The sequence below is a fragment of the Chelonoidis abingdonii genome, chromosome 10 (genome assembly GCF_003597395.2).
Source record: "Chelonoidis abingdonii isolate Lonesome George chromosome 10, CheloAbing_2.0, whole genome shotgun sequence".
Classification (NCBI taxonomy): domain Eukaryota; kingdom Metazoa; phylum Chordata; order Testudines; family Testudinidae; genus Chelonoidis; species Chelonoidis abingdonii.
The window spans coordinates 7,298,513-7,315,329 of record NC_133778.1 but is presented as its reverse complement, the minus strand read 5'-3'; the positions used below and the strand labels follow the sequence as shown (position 1 = coordinate 7,315,329).

General features: G+C 43.2%; 1 protein-coding gene across 1 annotated transcript in view; it reads left to right on the top strand.

Annotated features, from left to right (window-relative positions):
- Positions 1 to 16,275, top strand: part of DIP2A (disco interacting protein 2 homolog A) — a 120,296-nt gene extending 104,021 nt beyond the window's left edge. The window contains exons 33-36 of the mRNA XM_032787695.2: positions 1,049 to 1,123; positions 1,881 to 2,055; positions 5,940 to 6,063; positions 14,261 to 16,275. Coding sequence (XP_032643586.1) covers positions 1,049 to 1,123; positions 1,881 to 2,055; positions 5,940 to 6,063; positions 14,261 to 14,513 — 627 coding nt within the window. The 3' untranslated portion in view covers positions 14,514 to 16,275. The remainder of the gene's footprint in view (positions 1 to 1,048; positions 1,124 to 1,880; positions 2,056 to 5,939; positions 6,064 to 14,260) is intronic.
- Positions 16,276 to 16,817: the final 542 nt, after the last annotated feature.

Sequence of the window (16,817 nt, the reverse complement as noted above, 5' to 3'; positions counted from 1 at the left end):
GTTCAGCATCTTTGCTTGGATATAGCTTTCTCAAAAACTGCCTGGGGAGTTACATATGTTTTTCTAAGTTGAGAGGTGAACTTTATGCCATAGAAATAGAGGCCCCGGAAATAAAAATAAATTGTTGTTTTAGCCAAGTTAAAAGGCAGGCTTCAGGAGCTTAACTTGGGCACAGCATAGCTACATTTATGTGCCAACTTCCATTGTAAACCCTTCCTCTTTTCTTTTCCCCCTTACGTGTTCCAGCAAACATGGTTTTTGGCTAAAATATTCAGTGCTTAATCTCAGTCCTGAGGTAGTAATTTTTCTGGAAGTTGAAGTATAATCGGCTCATCTGTTTTCTGCGTGTGGCAAAATAATAATTGGTTTCCTCGCCGCAGTAAATCCTCTAATCTGGAAAGGACTGTTAGTTGGACCATGTGGGTGGGTATGATCTGCCCAGTTGTCCTTTTCAGTGTAATGGATTAACTACGCATTAGAAATGTTGTTTGCATATGTCCTGATCAATAATATGACCAAACAGTCCAAATCACTGAATTGCTTTTGTTCAAACTTTGCTTGATTTGTGCATTCCATGAGATCTAAGAAACAAACCAAGTTTAAATAAATCAGTTCCATGGTTTTATAGTTAAAAGCATGGGATGGGGATTGAATCATACAGTGAATGGATTTTTAAGTTGAAGCCACCATGTGAGATTCTCACCCCAGCCCCTTTACCCTCAATACCATTCTGGAGATCCTGCCTTTACTTAGCCTCCCAGCCCAGGACTGCATCGGCTCCTCGAGCAGCCCAGAATCAGAGTACTAGAGTGCTGGCTTACAGCCACCTAGCCTCTGCCCCAAGAATGTTAGAGGCACAGCACAGACGCTCATCCACTTATCTAGGGTTAAAGAAACCTCCCACACCCTTACAGTCACACTTTATAGAGAACAAGGGGAGTGAGAGAGCCTAGAATTAATCTCTAGTCAAACTATTGAGTTCACAGAGAGAGGTGAGTTTAAAAAATGCACATGACTTTAATGTTGCAATATTTGTTTCCTGTTGCAGATTCTGCCTGGCGTAAAGGTTATTATAGCGCACACTGAAACTAAGGGACCTCTCGGAGATTCACATTTGGGAGAGGTAAAGGTTTGATGCCCATGTCGTCACTATACTTGTAATGACTTTATATTTATTTTAAAAATAAATGTCTGGCTGATTGATAGTGGGATAGAAATACCACTTCGTCAGTCCAAAGAGATGAGTAAACCAGGATAGCTGAAACTTTGTAACACAACCCAGTAAAATATCGACATGCCTAAGCTGATTTCCGCATGCCCTGTCTCATCCTCCATTCTGAACTCTGAGGTAATCCTTGCTTACTAACCCGTATCTAATTAGCAGCCGGGGTGGTAAAATACTGTAAATGTCCCACCATTTCTTTAGCATTGCCTGCCCCATCAGGGCAGAGGATTGGTTTAATAGAGGAGGTATTTCCTGATTTTATACAAATCTCTATTTTACAAACAAACAGAGCTTTGTGTGATATTACGTACAGTGGGGCTCACTTAAAGTGACAGGCCTTTTCGATGGCAGAAGCCTGTTAAGACATTCTTTCCCAAGCCCCAAAGTGAAAGAGATCCAGTTAAGTGAGCTCTGCAGGCCTCTGAAATGTATTTTTAGTTGCATGCACTGAAGATGCTATATTTCTACTACTTTTAATTTTATGTGCACTGGACGTTTATTCTCTTTAAAGATCATTCTTGGCAGTTCTTGGGCACCAAGATTATCAGTATGACAGATTTTAATTGCATCAGGAAATTCTTCTGTCTAATTATGGCAAAATAACCGTGTCTGTATATAATTCCATGGGTCCCTCATGTTACATTTTATGTCCTAGATTTGGGTGAGTAGTCCACACAATGCTACTGGTTATTATACAGTCTACGGAGAAGAGGCACTGCACGCTGACCACTTCAGCGCTCGGCTGAGTTTTGGAGACACACAGACAGTATGGGCACGGACTGGGTACCTGGGCTTCCTGCGCAGAACAGAACTTACTGATGCCAGTGGAGGTGAGATAGGAAAACAGGTCTTGGTAGTGTCATCTAACATACAGGGGCATTTGTTGGTAACACCTTATGTAGCTGGGCAAGCAAAGAGCAAGTCTGTATTATTTATCTGTATTACGGTAGCACCTAGGAGCATGGCTCCGTTATGTTAGGTGCTGTGTAAGTGCTAGAAGACAGCCCCTGCCCCGGGAAGCTTACAATCGGAGTGTAAGATGGATACAGACCAATGGACAAGTGGAAGGAAATAATGAGACAAGATTGGCTAACTAGACAGGACAGACATAGGGTGAGGGAAGGGGTAGAACACACCAGAAGAGAGAACAATGTGATGGCAGCAAAGGTCATGTTAGTTCTACAGGGTTCCATCCCCCCAGTGGGTTTACTTAGGCGGGGATCAGCTGAGTGGAAAGAAAAAGGAAGGGACTGGATGAGTGGGACAGCAAAGGGGAGAAGGAGCAAATGTGGAGTGAAGATGGGCGCGTGTAGCATAGGCAGGGGAGGCTCTGCCTCCCCACACAGCCCTGCATGGCTCCACCCATGTTCTGCCCCAAGGCCCCCCTCCTGCTCGCAAGCCACTAGTTGGCTCCAGCCAAGGCAGGCTGCTTCTCTTCTGGGAAGCCTGCTGAAGCCAGGATGGCTGACCTGCAGCCAGGACTTGGGGTGGCTGGGGCTGCCCAGCACTGGGGGGACTGTGGTGGTGGGGCCGCCTGCCTGGCGCTCCGGCACTGGAGGGGTTTCTGTGCACCACCCAGTGCTCCAGAATTGGGGTGGTCGCAAGCTGTCTGAGACTGGAGGTGCTTGGCCAGCCCAGGGCCCTCTGATCTTCGGCGGGGGAAGGAGCGCGGGAGGGGCGGGGCCTCAGGCAAAAGGGGCAGGCCGTGGCGGGGACTAGCCTTCCCAAGCCCATGGTTCACCCACCACCCATGGGAGTGAAGCTGCAAATGTGGAGTGAAGTCGAGGTGGAGAGACTGATGAAGAGGGAGGAGGAGAGTGAAGCAAACAGCTAGTCAGCACAGGAGAGAGAAAGTCAGAGAAATTTCAAGAGATTGTAGAAAATTAAGGCCCCTATCCTGCAAGATGCTGATTGACTTTAGTGAGAAATAAGAAATGCTCAGTTTCCCAGGAATTCAGGGAGGAATTCCCTTGATGTGCACATGTTCATTGAATGTAATGATTCTGAATAATCAGGCAAAATAGGTAATGCCTCTGCCCAACGTACTATTTTAACAATGTGACCGTCTTCCTTCTTATTTTGGAATTGAAATTGTGAGACTAATAGCACTGGCATATCCGATGGGTATCACATGCTACTCCAGTCAGCTCTGCCAGGCACGGCATTCTTCACCTATGGATAACTCACGTTCCAGTCCTCATCCTGAGATTTCTACTTATACCAAATTACCTGATGCTTTTGGAGTGTGCACAAGTAGGAACATTTTCCCTGTTCTCCAGAGGTGAAAGCCTGCTACACTAACCCCACTGTAGCTGGTCCAATTTAGAAAATCGTGTGAATTTATAAGTCTCTTTCAACATCTGGTACCTGTTGTCATGCTGTCTGGAATGGCTCACAACCGTGAGGGCTGTCTCAGGGCAGACTGTCCGTAAACAAGGGCAGACATCCTAAACTGGCGGTATGTTCTATCATTAGATGTCACCAAGCCAATAACAAATGTGAACTCCTGGATCACTGTACCAGTCTTGCTGTGGAGTCACAGACCATCCCCTTAGCCTCACCAGTCTATCTTGCCACCCAGACAAAAATTGCACCTCAGCAGGTTTCTCCCAGTCCTAGGAGACCAGTCATTCACCCCAGATCAATTGGTATTCCAGACCTTACACCAAAGACAACGCTTGCAGCCAATTCTATAGTAAACTGACTGAAGGTTTATTAGCTAGGAAAAGGAAATGAGAGTTATTGAAAGATTAAAGCAGGTAAAATATATTAACAGGTGAGTCACAGTTTGTAACTCCAAATGGTGGCAGAGATGTCATAAACTGCCAGGCTCTCCCAAAACTTATTTCAGGGTACCCAAAATAACTCACTTTGCATCTGGTGCACTTCCCTGTCCAAGATAGTCCAGAAATTGAGGATCTTTCTTTGTCAGCAAGCTGACAGTGTCACCACCCACGTGGGTTTTTCCTTTGTTGAAGATGGCTGAGAAATGCACTTAAACTTCTTAGAGTGCTTGCTCATGTGTATTCCACAGTAGGTGTGTGCGCTCACCACATGCACCAGTGCTGGAAGTTTTTCCCGTAGCAGTACCCATAGTGGGGGAGCCCCGCTGCAACCCCTGGAGTGGCGCCTCCATAGTGCGCTATAAAGGGAGCTGTGCGCTCCCCCCACCCTCAGTTCCTTCTTGCCGGACCAACTCTGACAGAGGAGAAGGAGGGCAGGATGTGGAATAGTCATGAGCAACACATCTTCAAGAACACCAGTTATGCAACAGGTAAAACTGTCTTTTCTTCTTCAAGTGCTTGCTCATGTGTATTCCACAGTAGGTGATGGCAAGCTATGTCTGATGGAGGTGGGTAGAAGTTCACCGATTCCCTGGCTGAAGCACAGCCCTACCAAAACCCACCTGCGTCATCCCTGGCGTGTGAGACAATTGCATAGTGCGACGTGAACGTGTGTACTGAGGACCAGGTAGCAGCTCTACAGATGTCCTGGATAGGGACATGGGCCACAAAGGCTGCTGACGACGCCTGAGCCCTTGTCAAGTGCACCCTCACAATAGGTGGTAAGGGAACCCCTGCTAGGTCATAGCATGTGTGGCTGCACAATGTAATCCACCGGGAAAGCTTCTGGGTGGAGATCGGTTGACCCTTCATGTGCTCGGCTGAAGCAATAGAGTTGTGAGGACCTGCGGGACGGCTTAGTCCGATCCAGATAAAAAGCGAGTGCCCTGTGCACATGGAGCATTTGGAGGTGGCGTTCCTCATTAGAAGCATGAGGTTTGGGGCAGAGAACAGGCAGGAAGATGTCCTGGCCCATGTGAAAGGTGGAGACCACCTCGGGGAGGAATGCAGGATGTGGGCGGAGCTGCACCTTGTCCTTGTGAAAGACCGTGTGTGGGGGTCGCAGGTCAGGGCCCTGAGCTCCAAGACCCACTGAGCTGACGTGATGACCACAAGGAAGGCCACCTTCCATGAAAGGTAAGACCATGGGCATGTGGCCAGGGGTTCGTACCGGGGCCCCGTGAGACAGGATAACACCAAGTTTAGATCCCACTGAGGAACCTACTGTGGAATACACATGAGCAATACATCTCAAAGAATGCCAGTTACGGAACAGGTAACTGTCCTTTTTTACCTCCAACTGTATACATGATGGCCACTTGCTTTGACATTAGCATTTTGTGTTAAAGTCCTTAAGTCCTTCATTAGCATTTCACAGGATTTCTTTGATGGGTAATTGTAGTTACAAGGGTATTTATCGTGTAAATGTCTGCTATTACATTCTGACAGGAACAGATAAGTAAAAACAATACAAGTAACATTCCACTGGTTTTTATGAAGGTTAAATATCTGGATACACATACATTTAACACTTTGTCTATACTAACACACAAGTTAAGTGACCTTAATACACTGACCTGACCTGGTCAGCCGGCCCTGATCCGACCTGGTCTGCCAGGTCACACTTTTATCAATGGGTAACTCTATACAGTTCAGCAGATCTCATCTTGAATCACTAAGAGGAGCAATGAGCTGGCTCCTAAACACAGGATGCTCTGCCATTTGGGAGAACTATCTATTACATGCCGCTTTTCCTCCTAGGAAATGGGCCATGAAAATGTTAGGCCAGATGATTAATGTACGTGCATGTGAATTTGAGATGTTCTGTTTTTCACATTTATTGATAACCTGAATGTCTTCACGGTTTCCAGAGAGGCATGATGCCCTGTATGTGGTAGGCTCCTTGGATGAAACACTGGAGCTGAGAGGAATGAGGTATCATCCCATTGATATTGAGACCTCTGTGATCAGAGCGCACAAAAGTATTGCCGAATGGTAAGAGGTTCAGAGCTATATACATTTTCCATTAAGACATTTTTCTTCGTGTCCTTCTCTTTTTTTAAAGCATCAAAGCCCAGATTTTGCAACTGAGAATGCTCCATAGGCAGGAGCCCTCTCACCCACCTTATTGGTTTATACTTTTGTCTGACAGAAATAAAAAGAAAATAAATTGCTTGTTAGATCAATTAGCTAGGAGTGAAAACAAAAATGTAGGCCTCCAGAGAGCAATTAAAATCATAGAACTGCAGGGCTGGAAGGGACCTTGAGAAGTCATCAAATCCCGCCCCCTGTGCTGGGGCAGGGCCAAGTAAACCTCGACCATCCCTGATGGGTGTTACTCCAACCTGTTTTTAAGACCCTCCAATGCTTTAATTACCTTTATAGTTAGAAAGTTTTCCATAATATCTAACCTAAATCTCCCTTGCTGCAGATTTAAGCCCATTATTTCTTGCACTACCTTCAGTGAACACGGATGGAACAACTGATCCTTGTCCTCATGTTTTCTGAAGGCCAGCCAGGCCTTTTTTAAAGTGTCCTCCAAGCCTTTTATCATTTCTGTTGCCCTCTTCTGGACTCTCCTCTATTTTTCCAAATCTTTCCGTAATGTGGCACCCAGAATTGGGGACGCTACTCCACCTGAGGCCTCACCACTGCTGAGTAGAACAGCACAATTACCTCTTGTGTCTTACATATGATACTCCTGTTAATACTCCTCATAATTGTATTAGCCTTTTTCTCATCTGTATCACATTACTGAGTCATATTCAATTTGTGATCCACTATAACTACCAGATCCTTTTCAGGAGGACGACTGCCTAGCCAGGTAGTTCCCATTTTGTAGTTTTGCCTTTGATTTTTCCTTCTTAAGTGAAGTGCTTTCCACCAGTTTTTACTGAATTTCATTTTGTTGATTTCAGGCCAATTCTCCAATTTGTCACAGTCATTCAGAATTCTAGTCCTGTCCTCCAAAAGTGCGTGCAGTGCCTCCCATCTTGGTGTAAGCTGCAGATTTTATAAGCATATACGCCACTCCCATTATCCAAGTCATTAATGAAAATATTGAATAGTAGCAGGCCCAGAACTGATCCCTGTGGGACCCCAATAAATACACCCTCCCAGTTTGACAGCGAACCCTTCATAACTACCCATTGAGTGCAGTCTTGCAACCAGTTGTGTATCCACTTGATAGTAATTTCATCTACATCACATTTCCCTAGTTTGCTGGTGAGAATGTCTTGTGGGATTGTGTCAAAAAGCCTCACTAAAATCAAGATGTATCACAGCTACTGCTTCCCCCTGTCCACTGGGTCCATAATCCAAGGAAATTAGATTGGTTTGACATGATTTGTTTTTGACAAATCCATTCTGGCAATTCCTGATAATCCCATTATCCTCCAGGACATACGAATTGATTGCTTAATAATGTGTTCCAGTAACTTTCCAGGTTTCGAAATTAGGCTGACTGGTCTGTAATTCCTTGGGTTCTCTCTGTTCCTCCTTTTTAAAGATAAGTGCTGTGTTAGCCCGTCTCCAGTGTTCTGGGAGCTGCAGGAGTTCTCAAAGATAATTAACAGTTCTGAGATTGCTTCAGCCTTGAATACATCTCACTTACCTAATATTCTTTAACCTGCTCTTTCCCTATGTTGGCTCGTGTTTCTTCCCTTGTTGTTAATATTAATTGTGTTAAGTATCTGGTCATCATTAACATTTTCAGTGAAAACTGAAGCAAAATAGGCATTAAACACCTCAGCTTTCTTCATGTCATCAGTTATTAGCTCTCCTTCCCTGCTAAGTGGAGGATCTATACTTTCCCTTATCTTTCTTTTGCTCCTAATGTATTTAAAGAACAACTTCTTATTGCCTTTTATGTCCCTTGCCAGGTGTAACTCATTTCATGCCTTACCCTTCTGGATTTTGTCCCTACGTGTTTATGCTGTTCTCTTGTACTCATCTTGAGCAATTTGTCCAAGTTTCCACTTTCTGTAGAATTCCATTTTGATCTTCAGGTCACTAAAGAGCTCCTGGTAGAGCCAGGATATGTCTGCACAGCAAGGAAAAATCTGTGACTGGCCCATGCCAGCCAACTCTGGTTGCAGGGCTGTTTCATTGTTGTGTAGACTTCCAGTCTGGGCTGGAGACGCGAGTTCTGGGCTCCTTCCTAGACCCTGGCTCCAGTCTGAGCCCAGAAGTCTCCACAGCAACAAAACAGCCCCAGAGCCCGAGCTCTACAAGCCCAAGTTGGCTGCCATGGGCCAGCTACAGGAATCTAGATTGCTGTGTAGACATACCCCTATTAGCTGTTACTGTTCCTCCTGTTTTTCCTTCACATTGGTTTACAGTTGTAGCTTTTAATATGGTCTCTTAGAGAAACGGCCAGTTCAGCTGAATTCCTTTTTTCTAACTTAGATTTTCTTCCCATGCGACCTACCAGTTCTCTTGAGTTTGTTAAAGCCTGCTTTTTTCAAGCCCATTGCCTTATTCTGCTGCTCTCACTCATTCCTTTCCTTAGGATCATGAACTCTCATATTGAAGCCGTTCCATACCCCTAGTCATTTTTGTTGCTCTTTTCTATACCTTTTCCAACTCCAATATATCTTTTTGAGATGGGGTGACCAGAACTGCACGCAGTATTCAAGATGTGGGTTTGCCATGGATTTATATAGAGGCAATATGATATCTCCTCTCTTCTTATCTCTCTCTTTCCTAATGATTCCCAGCATTGGTAGCTTTTTTGACTGCTGTTGCTGTTTTCAGAAAACTATCCACACTGACTCCAAAATCTCTTTGTTGAGTGGGAACAGCTGATTTAGACCCCATCATTTTATATGTATAGTTGGGATTGTTTTCCAACGTGCATTACTTTGCATTTATCAACATTGAATTTCATCTGCCATTTTGTTGCCCAGTCACACAGTTTTGTGAGATCCCTTTGTAGCTCTTCGCAGTCTGCCTGGGACTTAACTATCTTGAGCAATTTTCTGTCATCTGCAGATTTTGCCACCTGTTTACCCCTTTTTCCAGATAATTTATGAATACATTGAACAGCCCATGTCCTAATACAGACCCTGGGGGACACCACTATTTACATCTCTTCATTCAGAAAACTGACCATTTATTCCTACCCTCTCTTTCTTATCTTTTAACCAGTTACTGGTGCAGGGAGAACCTTCCCTCTTATTCCATGAGATTGCTTAAGAGCATTTGGTGAGAGACACTATATCCACTGGATCACCCTTGTCCACATGCTTGTTGACCCCCCTCAAAGAATTCTAGTAGATTGGTGAGGCACGAGTTCCCTTTACAGAAATCATGTTGACTGTTCCCCAACAAATCGTTTTCATCTACATGTCTGATAATCCTGTTCTTTACTATAGTTTCAATCAGTTTGTCTGATACTGAAGTTAGGCTTACCGGCCTGTATTTGCTGGCATCGCCTCTGGAGTCTTTTTTAAAAAATTGGTGTCATATTAGCTATCCTCCAGCCATCTGGTACAGAAGCTGATTTAAATGGTAGATTACATACCATGGTTAGTAGTTCTGCAATTCCCCATTTGAGTTCCTTCAGAACTCTTGGGTAAATACCATCTGGTCCTGGTGACTTCTTATTATTTAGTTTATCAGTTTATTCCAAAACCTCTTTGAATGACACCTCAATCTGGGCAGTTCCTCAGATTTGTCACCGTAGAAGAACGGCTCAGGTTGGGAATCTCCCTCACATCTTCAGTCATGAAGACTGATACAAAGAATTCATTTAGTTTCTCCGCAATGGCCTTATTGTCCTTGAGTGCTCCTTTAGCATCTCGATCGTCCAGTGGCCCCACTGGTTGTTTAGCAGCTTCCTGCTTCTAATGGACTTTAAAAACAATTTTTTGCTATTACTTTTTGAGTCTTTGGCTAACTGTTCCTCAGATTCTTTTTTGGCCTTCCTAATTATATTTTTACACTTAATTTGCCAGAGTTTATGCTCCTTTCAAGTTTCCTCACTAGATTTTAACTTCCACTTTTTAAAGGATGCCATTTTGCCTCTCACTGCTTCTTTTACTTTGTTAAGCATTGTGGCACCTTTTTGGTCCTCTTACTATGTTTTAATTTGGGGCGAACATTTAAATTGAGCCTCTGTTGTTGTTGTCTTTTAAGAGTTTCCCTACAGCTTGCAGGGATTTCAGCTTTGGCACTGTACCTTTTAATTTCTGTATAACTAACTTCCTCATTTTTATGTAGTCCCCTGTTCTGAAATTAAATGCTACAGTGTTGGGCTGCTTTGGTGTGTTCCCCACCACAGGGATGTTAAATTTGTATGTTATGGTCACTGTTACCAAGCGGTTCAGCTATATGCACCTCTTGGATCAGATCTTGTGCTCCACTTCGGACTAAATCAAGAATTGCCTCTCCTCTTGCGGGTTCCAGGGCTAGCTGCTCCAAGAAGCAGTCATTAAAATTTTTTTGACACCTTAATCTCTGCAACCCACCCTGAGATGACATGTACCCAGTCAGCAGGGGGATAGTTGAAAACCCCCTTTATTGAGTTTATTTTTATAGCCTCTCTAATCTCCCTGAGCATTTCCCAGTCACTGTCACCATCATGGTCAGGTGGTCGGTAGTATATCCCTGCTGCTATATTCTTATTATTCAAGCATGGAATTACTATCCAGAGAGATTCTGTGGTACAGTTTGGTTCATTTAACATTTTTACTTCACTTTACTCTCTGCTTTCTTTCACATGTAGTGACGCTCCCCCACCAGTATAACCTATTCTGCACTTCCAATATATTTTGTATCTTGAGATTTCTCCCACCAAGTCTGAGACACCAGTTAAGTCATAATGTAGTTTAGGTACTAATACTTCCAGTTCTTCGTATTTATTCTCCATTCTCTTTGCATTTGTGTATAAACGTCTAAAATGTTGAGCAGGTTCCCTCACTGATTTCCCTCTTGTTGTTCCTGTAACCCTCTTGTAATTCTCCATGGCCCCAACATCCAACCTTCTGTTAATGTCGCCTTTTTTCCTAGCTAGTGGAATAGCAAACTTTAACTGGCCGCCTCTGTGGGCTGGTCCTCCATAACTAACATATATTGTAGCTAACTGAAAGGCAGTCTAGGCACTTTGTGCTACATTTATCTTTGCGCTACGCCATATGTTTTGCTCCTCCTGCATAATGAGAGCATAAATTTTATTTGCTTATTTAAATGGTCAGTTAAGAAAAGAACTTTTTTCAGAGTTGCATACAAGCAGAAACTTTGAGAACTGATTGTATCCTAGCTTGATTTGAAAATTATCAGTACATTTGCATAGCCTTTAGTTTTGATGTATAATTTGTGGTCTTATCAGATACTTCTGTATTTTTATCAACATATGTAAGCGTGCAAAATTATTTGTGTTTATACATTCTTTTTAATTCAACCTGTTTTAATGGTCTTTTACTCCACAGTGTGCTATAAAATAAAAGGACACATGTCACAGAGGTCAGGATGGTGGGGAACTCTCTAATTAGCTGCAAGAACCCTATCATGAAAACCCCCCATTCTCTTAGCTTTCCCAAATAATTGTCTTTGGAAACTGATATTTCCCATGTTTGATATCTAGTCAAAGGTGATATTTGTGATTGAAAGTTTGAGGAAAATGCCTTCAGATATTTGATTTGCAGGAAAATGGAGGTGAAGGTGGGAACAACAGTTCTGCCACTTAAAATATTCTAGCTGCTTTCTAGAGCATGACTCCAGCAAAAATGGCTGGAGCTTGGAAAACCAAAGCCAAAGTCATCATTGAGAGTCATGATTTGAAAAGAACCGGTTGCGTGAGCTAGGGCGTTTGTAGCTGACATTGTGAACTTGTGCAATAGACTTCCCATGTTAAATCTGAAGAGCATGCGTAGATTGATGAGGTCTGCATGGATCACCAGCTTCGACTGTGAACACCTCTCAAAACTGGTTAAAAAGGAAGCAGTCAGGCTTTGCCCAACTACAGCCTCTTGATCTGTGTGTTCCAACTCTGGAGCCACCAGCTCTCTTCTTGGTGTGAAATATGTTTGGCAGTTTTAAAACTTTAGGCTAAAGGCTGGGATTTTCAAAGGAACCTAAGAAACTTTGGCACCCAACGCCCATTGAATTTGGTGAGATTTGCATGCTTTGCTCCTTTAAAAAACCCAGCCTTAAGCAACATAAACCACCCGTTAGGCCCTTAGGCTGTCTGCCCTTGGAGCTAGGGGTTTTCAGCGCACATTCATGCTAACTGTTGCTGAGCTACCTTGCTAAAATTAGCAATGCCGGTGGGGTAGCACAGGCAGCAGTCGGTTGGCACAGGCTACCCTCACCCAATGCAAACCCTTGGGTACCTCAGAGTGGCTAGCTCAGGTTACTGCAGCTACACAACTATTTTCAACTTGGTAGCTCAGTGAGAGCGAGTGCAGGGGGTCTGTCTACACAAGTTGGGAATCACACCCCAAGCACATAGTGTAGACATGGCTTAAAACCACGGTAAGGCTATTTAATAATATGAGTCATTAGATACATACCACAAAATACATACTGAAAAACTCAGTTTGAAGGAAGAAAATATGGAGCTGGAGGGCTGGATTTAGAGGTACATAGAATCCCTTAGAGATTTCTTGTGTTGTGCATTTCACATTGTACAGTTCTAACAGGTGTATTTGCCATTTGCTGAGTAGAGCCCTTTCAGTCTGAAAGCATGGAGTTTACTGAAGGTGTTTGTGGATTGGTGGCTGTCTCCCAGGCACCCCCTGGTGGCCTCAGGGCAGCCCTGCAAGTGGTCCCTTGTCTCTGTTTTCCTTCTTGATTCCTCAGATAAACTTAGTACAGCTTCTGGAGTATATTCATTGACCTTCCATGGGGTTCATTTATTACAAAAGTCTCACTACCATAAACCAGAATCCCTCCAGCACAGTCCAGACAATACATTCAGGGATAGCTCAGTGTTTTGAGGATTGGCCTGCTAAACCCAGGATTATGAGTTCAATCCTTGAGGGGGCCACTTGGGGATCTGGGGCAAAAATCAGTACTTGGTCCTGCTAGTGAAGGCAGGGGGCTGGACTTGATGACCTTTCAGGGTCCCATAACAGTCCAGCACCAAGTACAGCTCTGATGTTTCTCGCCATGCCCAGTGCCCAGTTACTGCTCTTGCATCTCTCGCCACGCCCCGGTTCCTCCAGCTGGGGTGCTTCTCTGTCCTGTTTCCGTGCCAGGCAGGGCTCCAGCTCTTGCCTGGAGATATCAGTGGGCTCACCCCTCCATCACCCCCAGCCTTCAGCGGCTCTCTGATTTCAGCTCTCTGGCCTGGGGAAGTTTGTAGGTGATCCCCTGCCTTCAGCTTTCATCAGCCTGCTCTGGCTCCACTGCTCACTGGGGAACTCTCACCGCTGCTCCCCTCAGTGACAGCTCCGCCAGGCCATGCTCTGCCTCTGAGCTCTCTGTTCTAGATACCTTCAGCTCTTCTCTCTCTGATTCTGGAGTCTCCCTCTCAGGACTCTGACCTCCCCCTTTGCCTCTGGGCCGTTTCCCTTGTGCAGGGACAACTCTACCCTCCTCATTGAGCAGGGGGTTGGACAAGATGACTTCCTGAGGTCCCTTCCAACCCTGATATTCTATGATTACACCATGTGAGGACACACCTGGGCTGCAACAGGAGAGCTGGGCCTGGTTTCATTTAAGGGGCCAGTTACCCTGTTTAGTCATTATAAAAAAGAGTTTCCTTTTTGTTCCTTGGACAGTCTGGATACATTAAATGCAAAATAAATAAATGACTGTAAATACTTTGAAATCAAAAAACAAGGAAGTTAAAGCTGAACATTCAGTCTTAACTCTGTCCCCATGTATTTCTGCATTACAGTGCAGTCTTTAAATTCATGGTTACATGTTATCTTAGATACACTTGAATGTTTATAGGAGAAAAAAATACACTTTGATATTTAATATGTTGTTACTTGGAGAATAATAACATAATCAGGAGGTGGCGGAGTTAGATTTTGTTCAACTATAACTTCCACTTTTGTCTCTTATATAGTTTTATATCAACAGAGTTTGTTTACATTTATTGTATTGTTTCTCATGTATTTCCCCAGCGTTTGGGTTTTTTTTTCACATTAGCCTCTATCTCTGAGAACTTTTTTCTTCAGTATCTATTCATACTAGTTAATTTCACACACACACACAATTAATGCTTGTTTTATATCAACAGCGCTGTGTTTACATGGACCAACTTGCTGGTGGTGGTTGTGGAATTAGAAGGCTCCGAGCAGGAAGCACTGGACTTGGTGGCCCTGGTAACGAATGTGGTTCTGGAGGAACATTATCTCATAGTTGGTGTTGTTGTCATTGTGGACCCAGGAGTTATTCCCATCAATTCTCGTGGTGAGAAGCAGCGAATGCACTTGAGAGATGGATTTTTAGCTGACCAATTGGATCCTATTTATGTCGCTTACAACATGTGAAAATATAAAACCACGCTGATGCTGAAGCACCAAAATCTAGGACATTCTGAATGGGATCTACATTAGTTCGCTGCCGTTTTTTTAAGCTTTTGAAGACCTTAGGAAAAAAGGAGGTGCCAGTCTTCATGGAACTTCTCTCTCACAGCATTGGCTTTCATCAATCCATTACAGCTCCTCCATTGGACTGAGAAATTACTGGAATTCTTGAAGGAAATTTGTTAAATTGTCAAGGAAAATTTTTTTTTAACAATACTTATGAATGTGAGTATCTTAATGCACTGCATAATGGGACATAAAAACTGGGGTGGGGAGAAAACACCAGCTGAAGACAACTCTTGGGAGCAGTGAGGAAGGTTGTGGCTAGCCATCCTCCAGGTTTTCTTCCCCATTCTGGTTGGATGTGTGGTAACTACATTGGCACATAACTTTCACAATTTTTCTTATCTCCAGCTTGTCCTCTACTGTATTGCATGGTTTTTGTACATGTCTGAGGTTAAAAATGCAGAACCATCTTTTATTTTTAATCAGTGACTTGACACAGTCAGAACAAACCAATTCACTTCAATCCTGGATTCTGCATTTAAAACTATACTATTGTCCAGCCTTTTAGTACCAAGCAAAACTGAATACTGCTTCTTTAACAAGGTTACTCATGGTGCCATCCTGGATTCTGTAGCATTATAAACTCTATTGTAGAAAGATAAATTAGTATCTGGTTTTAAACTACTTGATATACAGGAGGCTTGCTTGTTTTCATAATTTCATATTAGCTAAACAGTAATTTTGCTTGTTTTCATAGTGCTAAGGTGTTAATTACTGCCCTGCATAATGCCAACTTTTGACCAATTCTTTTCATTCCAAAGCCAAAAGAATCAGAATCATTAGTGTAAATGCCTGCAGCATGATCTCCCAATACATTATTCCCCAAGTGTCTGAATTAAAATACTGAAGTGGATTAAAAGTTCTGAGATAATGATTTCTCACTGTGGAACACATCTGATCTTAGAGAGCTGGATCTGCCAGGGTGTAAATTTTCATCTTTTTGTTGCGCGTAGACAAACTTTTTTTGTTCAAACTAAAATATCCAGTTGATTGAGTCCAGCTTGATCAATTAACCTCTTGACATTTCCTCCAGATCTACTATTACAGTGAACCTAATTCTGAAAGCCAATGTAAACTCATTCAGCTGCTTCCAATGTCTGAAGAGAGGCACAACTTTAGCAAATAATTATTTTTATATAGCTAATAAAGACTATGTGGCTATGTGATTTTTTAAAATAATGCATGAGTTTGGTGAAACACAGGTTTTTCTGCAAAGCAAGGTGCCTGGATCAGTGCCTAAGAAATCTGGATGTCAGTTCCCCAACAAGGACACCAAATGACTCTTCTTGGTTAACAAACTAGAACATCTTCTCAAAAAAGGCTGTCACATACAGTAGTTCTCTTTTCCCTCATGGTGTTTGACTGTGGTGTACTGTACAGATACATACCTTGGAACTCTAATTTGACTCTGTTGTAATTATGTACAGAATTGTGTAACTTATTGTTTGATTTAAATGCGGCAGTCTTAGCAATGGACTAATGGACATCCTTGTAGTAAAACAACAGGCAAGAGGAAAGAGCTACTTAACCCCAATTTTAATGTTGTAGTTTTTTAGCAAATAAAACATTGTAAGATTTTTGTATTGATATATTGGTGACAGTGAGATAAGTTGCCTTGTAAAGTAAGATTTAAAAAAGCACATTAAACATTTGAAAATGACTACTGAAAACTTGATTTGCCAAATGTTAGAAGTTGTTACATCTCAACACCCCCCCAAAAAGTTTTCTTTTTTCTATATAGAAAGTCCCTATAAAGCAGTTCTGTGTCCACATTTAGGGTTTGCTTGATACTTCGCTCAGTAGTGAGGTTTGTAAAACTTCTGTTCTGAATTTCTTTAAAACTACTTAAATCAAGACTTTCTTAGATTTTAATTATGTGTCCACCACCACCATTTTCAAGACACAATCGGTGCAGTGGGCAGCAGCCATCGGAGTAGCTCTCCCCCTCTACTTGAGTGCTGCAGGAGGAGAAAGAAAACCAGCCACTGCCAGTTGAGTCCCACGCTGGCATTCCCAGCTCTTGAGCAGGCAAAGGAGCAAGTTCCCACGACATTCTCCCAACTCATTAGGCCAGAGCTTGAGCAAGAAGTCTGGCTGCAGCTGTCAGTAGGAATGAGGGAAGGTTTCCATTCTGAGAGGTAAACTGGATTTGGTGGGAGGCTAGGAAGGCTGGATGAGCTACAAAGCCTCTCCCTGCGGCGG